At 32.2% G+C, this 24,315-nt stretch overlaps 1 protein-coding gene across 1 annotated transcript in view; it reads right to left on the bottom strand.

The window, feature by feature from the left end:
- Positions 1–24,315, bottom strand: part of LOC143044507 (calcium uniporter protein, mitochondrial-like) — a 55,555-nt gene that overhangs the window by 26,323 nt on the left and 4,917 nt on the right. Inside the window, exons 2-3 of the mRNA XM_076216559.1 lie at positions 10,396–10,450; positions 2,274–2,444 (exon numbers count right to left, since the gene is read on the bottom strand). Coding sequence (XP_076072674.1) covers positions 2,274–2,444; positions 10,396–10,450 — 226 coding nt within the window. The remainder of the gene's footprint in view (positions 1–2,273; positions 2,445–10,395; positions 10,451–24,315) is intronic.

Below are 24,315 nucleotides of genomic sequence, written 5' to 3' on the forward strand. Positions count from 1 at the left end.
TACATGTCAAATTTGCCCTCCAATTACAATTTGATATGTTATTCTTTTTATTATTCACAAGAGACTTTCAATAAGGGTTCAATATTGATCCAAAGTCTCTTAATATTACACCTTCCCAACCCTACAATTTTAATTTAGAAACATGGTTGTTATAAAAACATGTATTGTTTTTTCCCCAATCTCATGGGATTTATGTTGCATTTGACTAGCATTTCCAGCAAAGAATTCATTAATACTATAGTTACGGAATAAACTATTTATGTAAGCCATGTGACAAGACAGGCCTGATGGATGAAACTATCAAATGTAATACATTCCCATAATGACATCTCATTTCCCTCTTAATAACCAGCTTTAAAATCTATCTATAATCGTCAATATATCCCTATTGTAATACATCCTGTTTTGTTTCCATCTGACAATAAATCTACTAAACACTGTACAATTAAGGGGCAGTAACTCCATTGCTGCAACTATATATTGTCTTTCTTCTCTATAACATGCAAGAAAATATTCATCAATCTTCATTGATCATTATACCAACATTGTAATATGTCCTGTTGTGTTTCCGACTGACAATAATTCTACTAAACAGTGCACAATTAAGGGGCAGTAACTCTATTTCTCATTTCTTCTCATTCTGGGTCAAGCAAATATTCATCAATCTAGATTGCATTATATCTATATTGTAATATATCCTGAGATGTTTTCATCTGAAACTCAATAAATCATTTAAGGGGCAGTAACTTTTCTCAAATCATATATTGTCTCATTTCTTCTCAATCAATAGCTTGAAAATATTTATCTAAAAATGTTAATCATTATATCAAAATTGTAATACATCCTGTTCCGTTTCCATCCGACAATAAATCTACTAAACAGTGTACAATTAAGGGGCAATAACTCCATTTCTGTACCTATATATTTTCTCATTTCTTCTTAATCACTGTCCAGTAAATATTCATCAATATTGATTGATGAATATTATCAACATCGTAAATTTGTAATATATCCCGTCTTGTTTTCATCTGAAATTTAATCTATTACTAACATTGCACTATTAAGGGGCAGTAACTCTATTTTTATTATCAGTTAATTACATTTTTTATTTAGAAAAAAAATATATCATGGTAAGAAACTCTTATATAAAATATTCACCAATTCCTGCACAATTTTATACAAGAGTGCACACGCTGAAATGTCTCGCCTTCTTTACTAATCATTGATATTATGTTGATAGTCATAAACATAAAGCTTTATTACAACTGTCACATAAACTTAACATTATCTAAGAAAACTAAATATTGACCAATGAACCAAGAAAATGAGGTCAAGGTCAGTTGAACCAAGCCAGGAAAGCATGTACAGCTAACAATCTTTCCATACAACAAATATAGTTGACCTATTGCTTATAGTTTAAGAAAAACAGACCAAAAACACAAAAACTAAACACTGAGCAATGAACCGTGAAAATGAGGTCATGGTCAAATAAAAACTGCACGACTGACATATAGATCATACAATATTTCCATACACCAAATATAGTTGACCTATTGCATATAGTATTAGAAAAAAAGACCAAAACTCAAAAACTTAACTTTGACCACTGAACAATGAAAATGAGGTCAAGGTAAGATGACACCAGCCAGCTAGACATGTACACCTTACAATCATTCCATACACCAAATATAGTGGTGCATACAGTATAAGAAAAACAGACCAAAACACAAAAACTTAACTATAACCACTCAACCATGAAAATGAGATCAAGGTCAGATGACACCTGCCAGTTTGACATGTACACCTTACAGTACTTCCATACACCGAATATACTATACCTATTGCTTATAGTATCCGAGATATGGACTTGCCCACCAAAACTTAACCTTGTTCACTTATCCATAAAATGAGGTCAAGGTCAAGTGAAAACTGTCTGACGGGCACAAGGACCTTGCAAGGTACACACATACCAAATATAGTTATCCTACTATTTATAAGAGAGAATTTAACATTACAAAAAATCTTAACTTTTTTTTCAAACCATGAAAATTAGGTCAAGGACATTGGACATGTGACTGACGGAAACTTCGTAACATGAGGCATCCATATACAAAGTATGAAGCATCCAGGCCTTCCACCTTCTAAAATATAAAGCTTTTAAGAAGTTAGCTAACGCCGCCGCCATAGCCTCTGCCGCCAGATCACTATCCCTATGTCGAGCTTTCTGTGACAAAAGTCGCAGGCTCAACCAAAACTACAGATCATCCCCTTACCCTCTGTAAATATAGCTGCTCTATCAATCCCACCATCCTCTTCTTTCAGAAATGACAGGAATTTACCAACTGTATGTGTCACTGGTTTCATGGTAAATTCACAACTTTGTCGTCTGGACGGTAAAGGCACTGAAAACACCGGCAATCCATCTCTATATACAACTGTAGCGTCTGTAAAAAATATTTTAGAGTAATTTAGAAAACTTTGTACTGCAGATATTCAATTTGCTTCTACCCTCAGTTCAATCACAACTATCTATGGTGTAGGTTTAGAACTTGATATTTTGTACTGTAATATTACACTAGTCTTATTGAAGTCTGTATGGTGACCTTTAACTACATATAAGATGGCTGGTTCTGAAACTGAGGAGCTCAAAAATAAGGTTAACAAAATATTCAAAGCAGTCTTGTTACTAGGACATGATTCAATTTTGCACCATAAGTAACTGAGCTTAGTCATATGTGCTGATTTGAAGAGCAGAGGACTACAGAATACAGGTGTATTCTATTGAGTTATTAAATGCAACTGTATAGATTACAGGAAACTCAATGAGTCGACTATCAAGGATGCCTACCCAATACCAAATATATCATTAAATTCTTTCCTCAAATACCCTTTTCCAAATGACATTCAATGCCCCTTTTCACTCCACTATCCCACTAGCACTTCTTTTTTTTTACTCCACTATTCGAACTGCTCTTTTGACTCCAATATCCCACTTGCACTAATCTTTCTTACTCTTCTACTATCCAGCTCACATTATCCCTACCTTACACTGACTTTTAAAGGTCTATTGAACTTTCCCAATTATTTCTTAATGAGTATAACAACATACATCAAACAATGACAACACAATGTCTATTTATATCCACATTTACTACTGTAATAGGAAATAATGGGAAGCAATATTGACAAATCCTATTGTACATTTCTGCCGATAATGTTGTGTGATACAGGAAAAGTATAGTATCTAGATATCCCAAAAAAAGAGTTTAAACTGGTACATTGTCTACCATTGTGATCAAAACTATATGGACTGCATGTTTCAGTGGCAGATCCAGAACTTTTCATAAAGGGGGCCTGCTGACTGACCTAAGGGGGCCCCCTCCAGTCATGCTTCAGTGATTCCCTATATAATCAACCAAATTTTTCCCACAAAAGTGGGGGCCCGGCCCCCAGCCCCCCACCAAGGGACCCCTGGATCCGCCTATGTGTTTAAATCAAGTAACTGTAACATGATTTGTGACAAAATTAAACAAGACATACTGTGGTTTCATTAATATTCGTTGGATACCAATTTTCGTGGATTTCGTGAGTACAGGAGAACCACGAATTTAAATGTTCAAAAATTACAAATTTTCGAAAGGAATGTATGCTGACTTTGCCAAAACCACGAAGTTAAATATCCACAAATATACAATTTTTTGTCAAACCACGAAAATTGGTACCCACGAAAATAAATGGATCCACAGTAGTATATAACCATGTAACAAACATGTGCAGATGACATCTAGAGCTATAAGACAGGTCTACCTGTGGTTTGTTAATTTGTGACCTTTTTTTTAAATTGATCAGTCTGATGTAAATGTCAGATTTCAGTTTATTATTTGCTTTAAGTGTGCCTTACTATTCATTTATTTTTTATCTACAGAATGTAGTATCGATTAATAACTTTCCCTTTTAAAAATGAACTTATTTATTCACCCCTTATTTCATTGATTTTGTATTTATATTGTATCAAAGATCAAATTCATTCCTTCAGTTGATATTATATAGTGTGTCTTTCTATGTTGTGATGTTACACTATTGTTTTAGATAAGGGTGAAGGTTGGTTCCTATTAAAACGTTGAAACCCGCTGCATTTGTTTGCACCTGTCCTAAGTCAGGAATCTGATGTTCAGTAGTTGCCCTTTGTTGATGTAGTTCATAAGTATTTCTAGTTTCTTGTTTTTTTATGTAGTTTAGACTGTTGGTTTTCCTGTTTGAATGATTTGACATGTCATTTCTGGGGCCCTTTATAAGCTTGCTGTTTCTGTGTAAGCTGAGGCTCTGTGTTGAAGACTGTACTTTGACTAATAATGGTTTTTCTTTTACAAATTGTGACTTGGATGAGAGAGTAACATTTGAATTGTCTCATTGGCACTCATACCACATCTTTTTAAATCTATTCATTTATTTTTCATCTACAGAATGTAGCATCTATTTATAATTTTTCCTTTTGAAAATGTAATTGTCGAAAACTGCAGAAACTTAAAATGTCAAAGTCATCATTCTTAGGGAAAACTTAATCAGTGTAGGTTGTTATGTTAAATTTATGTGAAGTAATCAAGAACCTGTTTGTTTTTCATCAAAGAATCAATCTTGCTGCATGCACTTTATGATGACAAATACAGAGAATCTTTCCTTTATGTTTATCAAGTTATGCAACATGATGAAATCTATCCTTTAATCATCATGCATTGCAGGGTTCATTCACAAATTGGCATTTTATGTAAACAATATTGAGCTGTATCCCTGCCAATGTTTATATTGCCAGCTCATTATTGCAATTATGATAAATGTGAACTAAAATGCCTCTTAGTAAAGTTCTATGTCTTTGGTACATGATGGTATATCTAAACCAGAAATTTTCATAAGTGTGGGGCCCACTGACTGCCTAAGAGGGGGCCAGCTCCAGTCATGCTTTAGTGATTCCCCTGTACCTGTACCCCTCACCCTCCCCCTAAATCCTGTAAACACACTGCGACTATCAGAATCCTGAAACTTATATTAGAGAAGTCTTTTGATAAATGTCCTATATGCAGATCTCCTTTTTTCATGTTTAATCATTTTAATCACACTACAACTTATCTAAAAAATATTACATGAAAAATGTGAAACCAGAAAAACAATTACTTATGACATTAAAATTCATGGAAAAAAATATGAAAGATAGTGTAAACACTGAATTACAAATCCTGACTAAAGACAAACAAGAATGTGGTGTGGTCAGAAATGTTTGCGCTTTATTGATATTATAAAATTGAGAATGGAAATGGGGAATGAGTCAAAGCAAGAACAACCAGACCATAGAGCAGACAACACCTGAAGGAGTCTTAAAGTTTTTAAAGTGAAAACTTCCAAAATGCAACCCCTTCATGACTGAACACATTTGTGAGTTATTTGGGAATATATTATTTACTGATTTATGACTGCTGGGCCCACCTGTTTTCATTGTCATTGACCTTTTTGATTCAATGATAGCTGTTGCATGCTTATATACGCCATATTGTTTGTGCCTGTCCCAAGTCAGGAGCCTCTGGCCTTTGTTAAACTTGTAATTTTTTTAATTTTAGTTCATTTATATGTTTTTGAGTATAGCATGACGTCTTTTATCACTGTACTAGTCCACATTTTTATTTAAGGGCTAGCTGAGGCCCACCTTTAAGTGCCAGATTTTCTGGCAGCATTGAAGACCTAATTGGTTGCAGTCCAGCTGTTATCTGCTCTTTGGTTGGGTTGTTGTCTCATTGACATATTTCCCATATCCATTCTTATTTTATCTTTTTATACTTCTAATTGGAAATTAGTAATACAAGACTATTCAAGCTTAAATATTGGACAATTTTGCATATATATACTGCCGGACTTGCAAACAAAATTTATAAAAAATTCAATTGAAAATTCGATCCGTACTAAGTAACTGGGAATATTTCAAAACCACTGATTGATCAGCCAATAAAAACTACTGGTTTTTATATATAAACATCTCACTTTTCTTGAAAAAAAATTGTTGGAAAATTGAATCATCTCAATGGAAACCATTATGATTGAGCAGAGTCATTATACCTCAAGGCTAAAACAAACAATTATTTTATATAATTGACTGAGTAATTAATAATTCATCTACAATAATCAATAACTTGCAGGTTATTATTTTCAAATAAAACATATAGAAATGGTTTCAGTATAATTAATAGTGCGTGAAGCTAATTTAATAAAGACAATTTCTCTCCAGGTCTTTGTTTCATTTACAAGGTCAAAGACTTGTTAGATTGGACTGGAATTTGAATATTAATGAGTGTATACCATAAAATTTAAATTAAATGACTGAATAAATAGTCAACGATAAATCTTACGGGGCGATGGATCATATAAACATGATTCAGTACACTACAAAATATAATATATAACAAGTCTAAAAGGGAACAACATCACCAAAAACACAATAAAACGAACAAGATGTTAGATATTTCGGATAACAGATATCCTTCCTTGGTAATTGCACGATGACAAATGAATTACATGTATGTCAATTCAAATTAAGACTCTATCAAAATCTTGAAATTTATACGATTTGAGCGAACGCTGGAACAATTTTAAAATTTCCAAACACGGCGCAAAGACTACAAAGATATGCAAAATATTTGTGTTTTTTTTTTACTCAAAGGCATCAACCTTAATATATACATATAACCTGCAACATTACCAAAAGGAAATGGACAGACAATATCTGGCAAGACCACAATTCATTTCTCTATCATTTCTACATAACGTTTTTCCACATTAAAAAAAAAATAACCTGATTATTAGCAAATTTCTTGGTATGTGAAATGTACAGGACAAATTTTACATTATTCAGGTATCAACTTTACTACTCAATGAAACAAAAGAACATTTAAGGTAGATGGGGTGTCTAAATAATAATCCATAGAATTTCTTAATAATTTGCCAAAATGTAGTTTATATCCTGCTTGTTTAAGAACATTAATAAAAAGAATGGGTCACCGGACTTATTTTCACACTACAGGTTGTGCAAAATTGTCAGATTTTGTATAGATTATGCATGGAAAACCCAATTTTCGATCATAAACGAAAACTACACCATAGAATTTTGAGATAAAATATGAGAAGATAGCTCCAATAATATTCTTTCAGATAAGAAGAAGAAAAAATGGGGTCACAGGACTCGTTTTCTTGCTACATAATAAAATGGGTAAATTCCTAACACATTCTATTGTAAATGCAACACTATCTGAATTATCTGCCCTTGCATTTGAGTTGTCTCCCCTTATTTGGCAAAGTTTGAAAAAAATGAATCAAACAAAAGTATTTGTTTTTTGGTAAAATACAACCCTAAATATGATAAAACATGGCATTTTCTATATTATAATGAAAAATGTTACACATGAATTACCTACTAATCTCAAAATTTGCACATTTTATCAAAAATCTAGACCTTGTTTTCTGGTATTTCAAAATCCAAAATGGAGGAAGACACCCTATCTACCTTAAGAGATTAATCAGCAATAGTTTTCAAGACAAGTTCCTATATATGTAAAACAAACTGCAACAGTATTAAAGATTGGAATAATAGAACAGACATTTCCATCTAAAATTAACTGACCATATCTGTCCAAAATGGGCCAGCTAGAACCCAGCTTATCTTTTTCCATAACATAGTTTAATTTAAGCCAAATTCTAGATCACTCTGAATGGAAAGAAGTTGAGAATATAAATACAAATGATCTGCCATCAATACCTGATTCCACTTGAATCCAATTACAAGCCATCAGAACTGAAATCCTTATCGTACAAAGTACTTAACAAACTTATCATATTTCCTTTTCGTTTTTTATCCCTGATCATTTATCAAAGTTAAGTTGAAATCGATAAAGTTCAATAACATGGTAATAATGCTGTTTGTATGGATTCAATACCAGACAATATCAGGTTATGTAATACCAGAAATATTTCTATTACATCATTATTAAAACATATCTCTTGTAATGGCTTTCTGAGCTTCCCTCCCACTCTTTTAATCCCATATAAAGCCGTAATTCAGCAAAAATAGTTAAGAAAGAAAGCCATGAAGATTAGTTTGTAAAGTTAGCTCATAATTCTTCGTTAAAAGTTAATGTTCACTCCACAATTTGTTTATTTGATGCTTCAAACAAATCTGCAGCATCTCTATTAGATAAGGCAACCGTAATTAATGCTTTAGAAAGTTATGATAAAGTGAAATCATTCTAACAGTACATTAGCTAATAACATTGAAAACACACGTTTGTTAGGCTGCTTCAAATAATGTTAACTGCCATGGTGGTCTCTTTACAGAAGTCCCTTGCTTAACGGTATATTCCACAAATTCAGCAATAATTCCATAAAAAATGGGACATAACTCAAGAGCTATGAAAATGACAAAACCCTAATTCTAACTGGATCTGTGTTTGGTGGTAATAAGCATTTGTAAAAGTTTCACAACATTTAGTTGCAGCAAAAACAATTAAATCTGCTATTTTTTCCCATTTATAAAGCATAAACTGAGAACTGTGTTGTGACGCATGTCACCCAAATTAGAATTTGATCTGTGTTTGGTGGTTATAAGCATTGTGTTAAGTTGACAGAAAGGGTTTTGCACTCAATTTAATGGAATAAGTATGATTTGTAGGTGAGAAAGCAGAAGCTGAGGGCTTCTTTTGGCCTAAAATTGAGGTACCACAAAATGAGTTATTTTATTTTAGTTAAGATACTTATCATTGCTATTTTCTCCCAATTTGCTTTGGTTTTTTTTGTGTGATCATTTTTTATATCACTCTACTTCATGTACTTGAGTGAAATGACTTTTTCTCAGTCAACGAGAGTGTATCGTAATTAATTGATTATCAATTGTCTGTCAAACTTAAGGATGCTCTTGCCTTAACTTGGCTTAAGACACAATTGTAGCTGAGAAACATGCTCTTATTTGTAAGACCATCGATAATTTATAAGTAACTACAAAGTGTCATCAGTGAGGAATGTAAACATGTAATAGAGAGCATATGTATTTTATTTTGGCCATTAAATATTGTAATAACATGTTTTTTATCTTTCAAAGAAAATGACTTTGCATTGATATGCAAAATTTCAAAAGGATTATAGAATCTGATGTTGCTACCATTATACATGTAATTCTTCAAATAACATTAAGTGCAAAGACATTTTTTTTCCCTATTCAACATATGTTTAGAAATAATGGTGCATTATTTAGAAAAGGGATAAATTCTGTTAGGAATTAGAGAGTGAAAGCTTCAGTATTAACACAAATGTTCTGCACAAGTTTCAAACGCTTACCTTCTTTCTGACCTTAAATTGAATGAAAATTTATAAAATGCAGCTTCGTGTATTAAATGGTACATTTATTGTACAAAAATTGTGAATGGATTGTTTCACAAAAATAAATACTTTTATCTAAAGTTTGAATGCACCACTTGCTGAAATGGCAACAATGAATCTTACATTTTTGTCAATTCATAAAAATAACAATAATAAATGCATGCAAAAGTTCTGAATTTATAATAAATCATGTATCATGTAAAATTAGGAGATAACTGTATTGTATTTTAAGCTCCGACGGAATCAATTGGGGATTTGATGGTCGCAAATTAAGTTTACTGGCAACGCGTTAGCAGAGACAGTAAACGGGTATTTGCGAACATCAAATCCCCAATTGATGCTGTCTGAGCTTAAAATACAATATTATTATCTCCATTCTAATGAAACTGACAGAAAACAACGTCATAACATGTATTTAAAATCTGTCATATGCCGTCTGCACTTGCGCGTAAGTCCCATAGCATCAATTGTGAATTGATGCCATGTAAATAAGTGACGTTATCCAATCAAAATGAATGTTACAAACATTGCTGCATTAGAATGTACAATACGTGATACATAAATACATTTGTATATATAAATACTTATAGATCAACAAGATATGTTTTTCATCACATGACTCCTCATTATTGGTCATTACAATTCAAGTCCATTTGGAAAAAATTCATATCAACATGAAATAGATGCCAGACTAATTCTAAAGCAAGAACCCTGTAATTAACCAAATAGTGTATAAATCACATATATCTGAGTTTGACGAAAGATATTAAAGGGGACCATAACAGAATCACAGAATTAATACATATTTTTTTTAATTTTGTATATGTGTTGCTCATTATGATTCATTATGAACTTGAAGGCCATGACCTTAGTAGTTGTTCATTTCTGTGTCATTTCTTTCTCTCTCTTGTGACTTGTGCTAAGATGTCGCATTGGCAATCATACCACATCTTCTTATTTTCCATAATAGTTAATATATATACTTACCATCTTTAAACAATGCTGTCGTACAGTAATAGCTACATGGACATGCAGGTTCAAACTGAAATAGAGGACAGAATTATTATATCTTTTCTAATGTCACAAAATAGAGGGTTTAGTGGTCAGTTGGTTCACATGTTGTTATGTTTTGTCTACTTCAAGACAGGTCAAGCATTGGCGGATCCAGGGGGGGGGTTCTGGAGGTTGGAACCCCCCCTTTTTTTTTGTCGATCAATGCATTTGAATGGGAGCATATAGTTGGAACACCCCCTTTTTCAAATGGCTGTCCCCAGATCCGCCCCTGTAAAGGATACCTAAGGGGCATTCAAACTCATTAGTTGAAATAAACTGACAACATCATGCATGGCAAAACACTTAAAGACAAAAAGACAAAACACAGAATACATATAACACAACATAGAAAACAAATGACTGAGTAACACTAACCACACCAAAAACTAGGGGTGATGTCTGAGGTGCTCCGGAAGGGATATTGTTGTATATTACGCTCTAAAAATTCACACAACATAACAAGTGGAGATTTGAACAACAAAGTTTCATATGTTTGCAAAGATTTACTTAAATTAACTTATTTTTCTACACTGAAAAGTCTTGAAAATAAATCATCAGTAATATCTAGTTTGTTTGAAGCATTTTCATTTTACTTCTTCAAATTTGATATTGACGAAGAAAATTTTGAAATTGTATTGACATGATTGATGTATCTGATTTCAGAAATAATTTAACCGCAATTATAAAATCTAGATTTTACATGTTTTTTTTTTCTCCAAATCTATTATGTGCTAGTTATTGTTAGTATAGATATAAGAAGATGTGGTATGAGTGCCAATGAGACAACTCGCCATCAAAGTCACAAACTGTAAAAGTAAACCATTATAGGTCAAAGTACGCCTCAACACAGAGCCTTTGCTGAGTCACACACAGAACAGCCACCTGTTAAGGGCCCCAAAAATGACTAGTGTAAAACCATTCAAAGTAAGAATGAGTTTTAAATATGTGTTTCCTTTATGGCTGTGCCTATTTTGCAGATGGCTATTGCTCCAGCTACTATCAGCTAATACCAATTTCTCTCATTAAATCCAGCCAGTTAAATAATGAAGTTAATAGCACATCTGTTATATATAACACTTCATAAGCATGAAAAGATCATCATTAATTTATAACCTTGTAACTAATCATACTCAATCAAAGCTTTATGAAGTAACAATTAACATGACAATTATAGCAGACATCAAGGTAATTAATAATTCAACTACAGTCTTTCCTGATTAAAGGTGAAACAATAAGCTTTCTTATCGGTGCAGAAAATACCTATTTACTGATTAATATTAAAGAGAGAGATAAGCTTGTCAGATTACTTATATCTCACCTATATCAAGACAGTGAGTGAAAAATATAGCATGTATAGTGTCTGTCATGGCACGTCTGCCATAGTTCTAGACTAATCAAAGTCTTTTGTTCAGGAAATAACAGGTTCATGTTGAGATCTAGCTTTCATCCCTTACTTAAGATGCTGGGTCTTCCATTTCTGTATTCTTGAATTATACATAATATTGTATTTCTTTTATATTTCTTTTCCTACCATTGATGGGATCAGCTGATTGATAACCTGTAATTGTTTCACTAAATCCTCATGATCCTATGCCATGGTCTATGGTGGATCTAGCTGACTCTTTGACAAACATACCACATCTCCTTTTTGTACAGTCATAACAATTGTAGATAAAGGACTTGCTAAATACCATCTAGGTTGGTATTGACCAGATGTATAGTCATGTCAACTGTAGACTACAATTTGTCGTGGTATTTATATATCGTAGAATCTGTTTAATCACTTACAAAATAAATGGGGAATGTGTCCATGAGACACAGATGATGCCCCTGCTTTCAATGCATATAAGATTATAAAGAGATGTAACTGAAAAACTGTAAAATTGAAACTTCCCAAGTTTGTATACTTTATCCGTGTTTTGAAGTAAGAGGAATTGTGTACAAGTTTCATTACATTTGCTTGAGGCAAACTAAAGTTAGAGAACAGAGATTTTCCATTTGTAGAGGGGCATAACTCTAGAATGGTAAAAGTGATGCTACCCAAATTCTAACTTGATCTATGTTTTGTGGTAGTAAGCATTGTGTATAAGTTTCACACTATTAGGGTGAGGCAAACTAATGTTTAGAGAATGGAAACCAATTTAGGACGTACATACACACAGACAAGACGTCAAGGGTAAAACTTAATGCCTCCTCCGCTACAATGGGGGCATAAAAACACTATATTTAAAGCCAGAGTATTAATTTAACATCAACTTTGTCAAAACTCATTACTCTTGAGAGTTAAATTATATTAAATTTACGGTCGATTACAAATTTCAAAACAGGTATACAAATGGTTACAATTTTAAAATATTTATATAAAGATTATCAGTAGTGTAACTGTCTGAATGAACTTCTTGACGCCCTTAAGGTGTTATCATTTTAAGTGGCATTTTGATAAATTAATCAATTGAAATGTTTTTTTATAGCGATTTTGACAAAAAAGGCAACAGGGGGATTTTGCAAAAATAGAAACTCACATTTGAAATTTTGTGATTCATGTAGCATAATATTTGTATTCAGAAATTCCTGAAATCATAAACAATAATCTTGTATTTCTCCCAATTCTTCAAAAATGGCAATTATTGATGCAAACAAAATTTATGACTATACAATATCACTTTTTGTATTTAAGCCTAAAGCTTGCAAGCAATTCTAAAAATTTAGACAAAATTTAATTGTACAATTATATATTAAATCCACTCTTTTTACTTGCTTGGCCAATTATATATTGTCTTCCTTATGAAACTTTACAAAGAAATATTTATTATTTTCAGTTCCAAGAATTACGGTTTAAAATAATAACTTTCACACATATATATATACAAATTACTTATTTAAAGATAAGTACTAAGATTTTGAAAATTAAATAAACAAGAAATGCAAAGTACTAAATTATGTTAACATACTGTGGTTTTATTTATTTCTTTGGATGTAGGAAAAAAGTTTTTCTGTGGTTTTAACAAATTGTGCATCATTTTGCAGACGCAGATCCAGAAATTTTCATAAGAGGGCCATTGACTGTCTAAGAGGGGGCCAGTGTCAGTCATGCTTTGATTGTCAGTCATTCCCTATTATATAATCAACCATATTTTTTCCCCATGAAAGGGAGCCTCCTAAATCCGCCTCTGTTAATCCAATACAAAACATTTATTGGATTTTTAAAACAAAAAATGTGTAGGTAAAAAATAACTGTAAATTAAGAAATTTTTGCGACAGTCTTACTACATTGAAATTTGCAACAGGAAAACTGTTGCAAAACTAAAATAAATGATTTTTTTATTCTAATATTTTGATAGCAATATTATTGTTTGTATTTTCATGTGCAGTACATCCTGGGTGTATAGGCCCATGAACCACTTATAAAAAGTTTGCAATGGAGTGCTAATTTCCTGCAGGCTTGACATGTTTGCAGACTTTGTCAAACCCTGAAATCAAGTATCCACCAAGTTACAATATAACTACATCCAGTAAAATAAACAGTTTTCACAACGGTTGCCTTAGAAAGATCTTAGGGATGACATCAAAAGTTCTATGAAGGATAAAAAACTTAATTCAAATAGTTTTTTCACTGACCCCCCTACCCCCCTATTAACTTAGTTTGGGAAAAATTGATTGACCCATAAGGATATATGTAAAAATCAATGTCGGATAACCAAATCTTGCAGCAGTTCAACCCCTCCCCCCCCCCCCCCCCCCACCCCCAAACTATTTGAATTAAGTTTTTTATCTTACATTGATCTTTTGATGTCTTCCCTTAAGGATATTCTGGCCATGTAAGATCACCAACATTAAGACCTCCATGAAACAACAGTATCCAACAACATGGAGACTTTATTGAAGCAGAAAAGATGGAGATGGATTGGCCATGTTCTTAGAAGACCAGCAGAGGACTTGACCAGAGTAGCCCTAAGATGGACACTTGAGGGGAAAAGGAAGAAAGGATGCCCCAAAACAACTTGGAACAGTTGAAGCTGAAATGAAAGAACATGGAATCAGCTGGGGTGTAATAGAAAAGAAAGCACAGAACAGAAATAGGTGGAAAGATCCTTGCCCTATGTGCCTCTGGGCATAATAATTAAGGACTAGGTACAAATGTAGGTAGGTAGTAATATAAACATGATAAATAAATCCACAGTATTCAAACAAATAATCATAAAAGAATTCTAGATCTGCAACTTTATGGCAAGCAAAAAATGAATATACATTGATATATATATCTGTATATATCTAATAAAGATACCTCAAGTATTTTTATTTGGTGCCCTATAAAATGATGTACAATACTCATTATTTGATATAAGTTTAGCTGTTGGCATTCCATTGATAATTTAATGACAGAAACAGACATGATATTGATTTGTTTGTAAACATACCACATGGTCTAACATACATTTATCTATACTAATATTTACACATGGTCACAGTGCAATAAGACCTCTAACATCTATTCATATCAATATATGAATATATTAGCACAAAGAGCTCATTAAATGTAATTTGATATCTTGCATTTATTATGCTTTACCAATAAAAAAAGATCAAATTGATGATAGATGCCCTGCCTTCCCTTAATTGTTGAACCCTAATATTAAAGCCAAATAAAATAGTATGTGTGGTTCCAGTTTCTAATAAAAAAAGTTAGGGAAGGTAGAGAGGGATTTTTGTTTATTTACATTGAGTCTATGCGAGCAACATTCAGACCTGTAATAACGGTGCTTAATAAAAAATGAAAAAAAAATCTTTAGGGTAGGCTTTTATTAAGACTAAAAAGTAAGGTAGGTAGCTAATGGGTTACTGGAACCACACATATGTTTTTATCTGGCCTAAGCATTGACCATAATATCTAAAACACACATACTGGTAATCATTTGGGTCATGATGAATGCATGATCTCAAGAGTGATATATTCATGTTTTAGGGCAGTGCAGACTACATTTCTACAAAGTTGTAAATTAAGAACTGGTTGCTTCATTTTATAATATTGCTTTTATTGAACAACAAATAAATATGCAAGATTGATAATTATGATTTTATAACTAAATCAAAGAGCTGAAGAGCTCTGAGGGAAAAGACGGCCATTGTTTCAATTTTTAGGGGGGTATCTTTTGATAGTCTACATACAAAGAATGAGCAAAAGAACAGCTAGAACATATAGAAAGGCTGACAATTATGAAACTAATTGTTGTTTATTGTATTTCATTTCCTTAGTCAAGAATTCATCATAGAGACAATTTGGACCAATGAGATCTGCACCTTCTAAATCAAAACATTTGATTAAAGTTGGGAGTTAATTGTCTAAAATTCAATTGAATTGAACTACTACAATATATTTTAGAATTTTGATTATGTACAACTGAAGGGCAGGCTAAGACCATTCTCAATTTTTTGTGACAGTATTCTCAAGAAAGTGAGGACTGAAAAATCTATTCAGTTTTAATTTTCCATTGATAAAGTTCCCAGTTACAACTCTCATCACAGGGATACATGTACTTATAAAATCAAATATGATTGATATAAGCTGTGTGAAGTTTGTTTCCAGATCCCACATTTTGATATATCTGTAAAATTCATGAATAAATAGCTTTAAACTACAAAAAGCAATATTTAAAAAAAAATGAGAAAAAAAAATGACCACTACAATAATTATGTTTGGTACGCAAAATTATTTTTTTATTGATGACTTCTTGTCATATATTTACTTAATGTGACATTTTTAGTGTTCAGATAAATTAACTTTCATTTTAGTGGGTAATTACTCATCAATTGAGATGCTCCTTAATTGGAGAAAGATTCTAAAAACATAACTTTACAGAAAAAATGAAAACTGCAGTTGCTCTCTCCAATCTCAATAGGTATAAACTACAAAAAGCAACATTTTTTTATTTTTTTAATTTTTTTAAAACATTTCAATAATTATGTTGGTACACAAAATTTTTTTTATATAGAAGACTACTTATCATATACTAAATGTCACATTTTAAGTGTTCAGAAACATTTACTTTGATTTTAGTGTATAATTACTCATCAATTGAGGTGCTCCTGAATTGGAGGAAGATTCTAAAAACAGAACTTTACAGAAACAATGAAAACTGCCGTTTCTCTCCCCCATCTCATGTATCCCCATTGACATTGTTTACCGCGAAAGTTGACCTACAAATTATCTGATTATAGCCTCAGATTAAAGCATTGCATGTTGGTGTGTGAATCATCTACACTACAGCAAACATCATTAGGTTTACATTCAACAAATACTGTGAATGATTTTTATAATGAATAAAGGATATCCCTGTGTAGTGTGGCATTCCAACAATGACGTCACTAGGTTAGATATATTTAGAATACTTCGTAATACTGATTTTTCCGGACTGTAAAAGAAACGTATATAGTGTAAGGGAAAAATCAATTTACGATAATTTCACGAGAAACAGAAGGGAAATGTGTAAACAATGTATTTAAAGTCAATCTGTTCTCCTTGTCATCAATTTCAGTATGACATTTTGAGGGGGTTTCCAAACTATCAAAACAAAATGATTGACGTGAGGGAATGATACTCTGGCCAACCCCATTAGGGAATTGACGGCTTGAAGCCGTCTTTCCCCAAAAACTATTATATAATATCATACCCATAGCCAGGGGGGTTCGGGGGGTTCGGACAAACCCCCCCTTGAAATCAAATAAGCACTGTTAAAGTCAACGTTTTGTTCAAATTGTGACTGTTAAAGTCGAGTTCATGAGTCCAACGAATCCCCCCTTTCAAATTCCTGGCTACGGGCCTGAATATAAATTTCAATTTTAGAATGAATTTATGAACTTACAGTAAACATGCAAGTACAGTTGACTTATTACTCTGTAACTTTTGTCTGAACTGAGTCTTGGAATCCAGAATCAGGCATGCTGCTTATCAGTTGCTGCTTAGCAGCAACTTAAAAATGTTTGAGTTTGTGATAATATAAGGTCATGATAAGGTCATTTTATGGGGAACCACTAGTGGTAGGTCAATGAAATTCGGTTTGCAGTGGTATTGGCATTCTCACTTTATTTCTATTGGGCATTGGCGCTTCTCAATTCCATGAAGATTATTTTTAGTTTACATGTTAAAGTGTGTTTATGTCAGTTAAAGGTAAACTGCTAATCATATATATATATGTATGTCATTTGCATTTGTAAGGAGTGGTATTGATAGTGGAAGTACTCATTTTCAGAGATTATTTGGACCTGCATATATACATGTAAAAGTATTAACATTTTAATGTTTACATTTGCATTTTAATATCAAAATATCTTGCAGATGAGACATATCTCTGTGTCAACAGCTTATTTAGTCCTTATCTTACATGTCTTATCATGTTCAACATGTTAATATATTTTTTTTCAAAAAAGTCCTTTAGCTTCATATAACATGTACTTGTATATAAAGTAAATGTATGTAAATTTATTCTTTCCACCAAAAGAAAAGTGAACTATAAAAGTTAACATTATCAACCATTTATAAACTTCTTATTTTCATTTCAAGGAATCCATTTTTAGTTTTCTTCCTTCTGCAGATTATCACTAATAAAGTTTATGAAGTTTATTATAGCCAACATGACAGAAATAAGTAATGTGTTACAATGTAAATACCGAAGTACAATTTACTTAGTAAAATTTCTGTCCTAATTTAAATTATTGTTCATGCAGTTAAAGATCAATGATTTATTTTTTCAAAATTACATCACAATTTGAAGTTTTGTTGTGACGTGTTCTATTGACATACAGTTATTTAGAATGTATATTGAAGTATGTCCTTATTTATATATACTCCTACACAAAGGTCACCGTTAAATAGTAAGGTAAATAAAAAATAAATGGCATGCTGTAAAATTTAAACTCAAGATATTAGAAATCTATATGTATGTATGTACCATGTCTTTTAAGATACAAGTCCTGTCTAGACAAAATAGTCATCCTGAGACCAGATCAAAAGTTTTGAAATACATAGATATAGGAAGATGTGGTGTGAGTGTCAATGAGACAACTCTCCATCCAAATAACAATTATAAAATGTATGGCATATATATAATATTCCATACGCTCCATTTTGTTTTTTGGTTGATCACCAGTTATATTCCATCATTGCAAAAAAGTATTCAGCTAAAGTTTTATTTACACTCTGCTCTTGATAATAAATTTAAGAAATAACTCAACTGCAACTGTTAACTTATTTAGGGTTGAAAAAAAATCTGCATGCAAAGTCTGTAACTGTTTAGAAATTTAGTTGATATAAAAACCTTTTTATTAAAAAGATCAGAATTCATCTTTTATATCGTTTTTTTTTAATGTTCCAAAACCAATCTTTGTCTTATGACAGATAAAATCAATCAAGTGCCTGGATCGAAGTTTTAAAGATTTTCACTTTAAATTTGACACCTCTCATCCTTCGTAATGTAAAATTATCAAGTAACATTAGCCATCAGTTGATGTTTCATGCAGAACTTCTGGTGTTGTTGATCCCTAAACATGCCTAAATTAATTTCTGGCATAATCCTATGACAGGTACCAGTGTAAAATGAGATCCTACCCAGGAAAACAGATTATCTCAGATATCCTGTATTCGTTCACACAGATATTTCATGATCAGTCACAGTGAAGCAACTACAATTTTGTAGTTTGGACATCAATGATCATGCTATTTTTTCGAAATACAATAAAAAGTTAAAGATAAAATGATAATTTAGTTTTAAGCTACAAGTTGTGCAAAATATGCTTTCAAAAAATAGTAAATGGGGAATATGTCCTGTGGACACAAATTATACCACCGCTTGCATATAACATTATAAAGGGACATAACTCAAGAACAGTAAAACTAAAAGTGGTGCTACCTAAATTTGTACCTGATCTGAGTTTTGTGATAATAAGCATTGTGTACAAGTTTCATTAAATTGTGTTGAGGCAAACTTGAGTACAAGATAGAACTGAAACAAAAAATTCTGCAATTTTTCCATTAGTTTAGGGACGTTAACTCTAGAACATTAAAGTGAGTAACTGTAGTTTTAAGTGACACCACCCAAATTCAAACTTGATCATGTGTTTGTGTTAATAAGCCTTAAGTGTAAGTTTTATAACATTTTGTTGAGGCAAGCTAAAGTTAGAGACTGGAAATGGGCATAAGGTAAAAGTTATGCCATCAAAATTCACAATTTATCTAGATGTATTTTGGCTAGAAGCATTATTTATATGATTCATAGCATTTGGTTAAGGCAACCTTAAGTAAGAGAAAGGAAACCAATTTTAGGATATACAGATAGACAAATTTACAGAAGGTTAAGACCAAAACTTAAACCCCCTGTGCTACAGCCGGCATAAGAAGAAATATATTTTTTCTTAAGTTCTTGTTTTATATAAAGATTCTGAATTTTAGTGTATTTAGTATCAAGAGTATTTCCGAAATTTACCAAAGCGTAAAAAAAACAGACTTATAAAAATATTTAAATGTTTATTAAGTAGGTCTTTATTGTTAAACAATATGAAACAAAATAAACAAAGATTATTTAATTATCAGATCAGTGGTCTGTTAGATTGATGTAATTACGTGATTAAGTCGATTAAGTCGATTAAGTCGTTAGTTACACAATAAAGCATTTTGGCTTGTGGCATTATTCATTACCTTTTTGTCCTTATATTCTTAATTAGTTTTCTGTAGTTGTTTCACAGTTTAACAGTTCAATCAAGAGGTTATGCAAGGTAAAAAAGGTGAACATACGTGTGCAGTAACCAGTTTTACATGTTGGTGAAATTAATTCAATGGTTTTATATACATACATGTATGTTATTTGAGTGAAGATATATGGGGGGGGACCCATTGCAAAATACTTGAAAAAAGTATACACCACTAAAAAAAAGTATGTTATACAGTCATTTGACAGTAAGTTTTTCAGCGGGGGGTTGGAGGGGTCCTGATCCCAAAATCTCAGAGGTCACGAATTTAAAGAAATTAAAAACCTGACATGCTGAAATTCGAAAAAAATAATTTCTGGATCCCTAAAGGATCAATTCAGAAATCCAGAGCTTAAAAACACCCTATCCCGACGTCCCGAAAGGGGTCTTGCCCCCCTCTTTTCACCATATTTCAATTCTTGTTTCATGTGCATGTATGTAACAAAATTAATAAATTTACCAACATTACCTTAGAGAAAATATTTTGTTTCAGTTATCTCCCTTGACATATCAATCTTTTTTTCTCTCTAAATCATAGGCGGATCCAGGGGGGCCCTGGGGGGCCCGGGCCCCCCCCTTTCATGGGAAAAATTTGGTTGATTATATAGGGAATCACTGAAGCATGACTTGAGCGGGCCCCCCCTTAGGTCAGTCAGCGGGCCCCCCCTTAGGTAAAGTTCTGGATCCGCCACTGTAAATGTTGAAGAAGTGAACATGGTGTAAGCATTTACTTTTCTTCTTAGGTAAAAAAAGATGTTGCCATAAGAAACATTGATGACATTTTATTCCATTTTGAAGAAAAGTCAACAATTGAATTTCATGTTTGCATCAAATTTGCTAATTTTATCAAAAAATTTAGACCTTTATGATTTGCAGCTCTTTGCAATAATAAAAAACCAGATGCTCCGCAGGGCGCAGCTTTATACGACCGCAGAAGTTGAACCCTGAACGGTTGGGGCAAGTATGGACACAACATTCAAGCTGGATACAGCTCTAAATTTGGATTGTGATTAAATAGTTGACACAGCATAGGTTTCTGACACAGAATGAATGTGGTCTAATGAACTTAAAATTTTTTTTTTTGCCTTTGAGCAATTCACTATGCTGTTGAATATTAATCCTCTCAAAAAAATGTTTGAAGAAATTTTTTTTTTATTTATGAAATCTGAAATGAGAAAAATTTAACCCCCCCCCCCCCCCATTTTTTTTTCACATCCCCCTTTCCCTTTTTCCAAAACTGATCTCAATTCAAATTTCTAATTGAGTTTGCAACAATAACTACTCATTTAAATACATCATAAAATATTAAAATGTAACAAAAGGTGCTTGTTATCACTGAATGGTAAAGATTGTTTTAATTTATCAGTTGGTAGTAAAAGTGAATATACATTGTATATTGTATAAAACAATGATTTAAGTTGACTCAACTACTATTCTGGACAAAGAAAGATAACTCCAATCAATTGAAAATTTCTTGCTATTGCACAGTATTGTGCAATTAGATATTTCTGGCTATTGCGCAATACTGTGCAATTGAAAATATTTGCTATTGCACAATACTGTGCAATTGAAGATTTCTTGCTATTGCGCAATACTGAGCAATTGAAAATTTCTTGCTATTGCACAATACTGTGCAATTGAAGATTTCTTGCTATTGCTGAATACTGTGCAATTGAAAATTTCTTGCTATTGCACAATACTTCATATAATAATTTAAGATCCTGATTTGAACCAACTTGAAAACTGGGCCCATAAACAAAAATCTAAGTACATGTTTAGATTCAGCATATCAAAAAAGCCCAAGAATTCAATTTTTGCTAAAATCAAATTTAGTTTAATTTTGGACCCTTTGGACTTTAAAATGTAAACCAATTTGAAAACGGGACCAAAAATTAAGAATCTACATACACAGTTAGATTTGGCATATATCAAAGAACCCCAATTATTCAATTTTTGATGAAATCAAACACAGTTTAATTTTGGACCCCGATTTGGACCAACTTGAAAACTGGGCCAATAATCAAAAATCTAAGTACATTTTTAGATTCAACATATTAAAGAACCCCAAGAATTCAATTTTTGTTAAAATCAAACTAAGTTTAATTTTGGACCCTTTGGACCTTAATGTAGACCAATTTGAAAACAGGACCAAAAATTAAGAATCTACATACACAGTTAGATTTAGCATATCAAAGAACCCCAATTATTCAATTTTTGATGAAATCAAACAAAGTTCAATTTTGGACCCTTTGGGCCCCTTATTCCTAAACTGTTGGGACCAAAACTCCCAAAATCAAACCCAACCTTCCTTTTATGGTCATAAACCTTGTGTTTAAATTTCATAGATTTCTATTTACTTATACTTAAGTTATGGTGCAAAAACCAAGAATAATGCTTATTTGGGCCCCTTTTTGGCCCCTAATTCCTAAACTGTTGGGACCTCAACTCCCAAAATCAATCCCAACCTTCCTTTTGTGGTCATAAACCTTGTGTTTAAATTTCACTGATTTCTATTTACTTATACTAAAGTTATGGTGCGAAAACCAAGAATAATGCTTATTTGGGCCCTTTTTTGGCCCCTAATTCCTAAACTGTTGGAACCAAAACTCCCAAAATCAATCCCAACCTTCCTTTTGTGGTCATAAAACTTGTGTCAAAATTTCATAGATTTCTATTCACTTAAACTAAAGTTATAGTGCGAAAACCAAGAAAATGCTTATTTGGGCCCTTTTTGGCCCCTAATTCCTAAAATGTTGGGACCAAAACTCCCAAAATCAATCCCAACCTTCCTTTTGTGGTCATAAACCTTGTGTCAAAATTTCATCGATTTCTATTCACTTTTACTAAAGTTAGAGTGCGAAAACTAAAAGTATTCGGACGACGACGACAACGTGATAGCAATATACGACGAAAAATTAAAATTTTTGCGGTCGTATAAAAATAATTGTGTACTCCATTTTACACATAGTGCTCAACAGATCTGATAGGACCATTTATTTTGACTCAAGTACAATTTCCTCTGTGGGATGAGTCCGATTCTACTAAGATGATAGTGTCAGGGAAACAAGGTGTAATGCAATGGACTATGAAATAGGTGCAAACCAGGTGCTCCGCAGGGCGCAGCTTTATACGACCGCAGAGGTCGAACCCTGAACAGTTGGGACAAGTATGGACAAAACATTCAAGCGTGATACAGCTCTGAATTTGGATTGTGATCAAATTTTTGACATTACATGGGTTTTTTTACACAAAACAAATGTCAAGATTTTACAAATCAATTAAAGATTTCTTTTTATTTAAATCTAAAATTAAATAGTTGACACAGCATAGGTTTCTGACACAGAATGAATGTGGTCTAATGAACTTAAAAGTTTTTTTTTGCCTTTGAGCAATTCACTATGCTGTTGAATATTAATCCTCTCAAAAAAATGTTTGAAGAAATTTTCTTTTTATTTATGAAATCTGAAATGAGAAAAATTTAACCCCCCCCCCCTTTTTTCACATCCCCGTTTCCCTTTTTCCAAAACTGATATCAATTCAAATTTCTAATGGAGTTTGCAACAATAACTACTCTTTTAAATACATCATAAAATATTAAAATGTAAAATAAAGTGCTTGTTATCACTGAATGGTAAAGATTGGTTGGTAGTAAAAGTGAATATACATTGTTTATTGTATAAAACAATAAAAAAAACTTCATCAGCAACATTTTATATTGGCAAATTTCCAATGAAGTTATTTACATAAAGTTATTGGCAAATAAAAATAGAAAATGACATCATAGTCATGTCTGGCAAATTTCCAACATATATTATCAACTACTATTCTATACAAAGAAAGATAACTCCAATTGAAAATTAATTGCTATTGCACAATATTGTGCAATTAGATATTTCTTGCTATTGTGCAATACTGTGCAATTGAAAATTTCTTGCTATTGCACAATACTTGATATGGAATCCTGATTTGGACCAACTTGAAAACTGGGCCCATAATCAAAAATCAAAGTACATATTTAGATAAAGCATATCAAATAAGCCCAAGAATTTAATTTTTGTTAAAATCAAACTTAGTTTAATTTGGACCCTTTGGACCTTAATGTAGACCAATTTGAAA

This window comes from Mytilus galloprovincialis, chromosome 9 (assembly GCF_965363235.1).
Source record: "Mytilus galloprovincialis chromosome 9, xbMytGall1.hap1.1, whole genome shotgun sequence".
Classification (NCBI taxonomy): domain Eukaryota; kingdom Metazoa; phylum Mollusca; class Bivalvia; order Mytilida; family Mytilidae; genus Mytilus; species Mytilus galloprovincialis.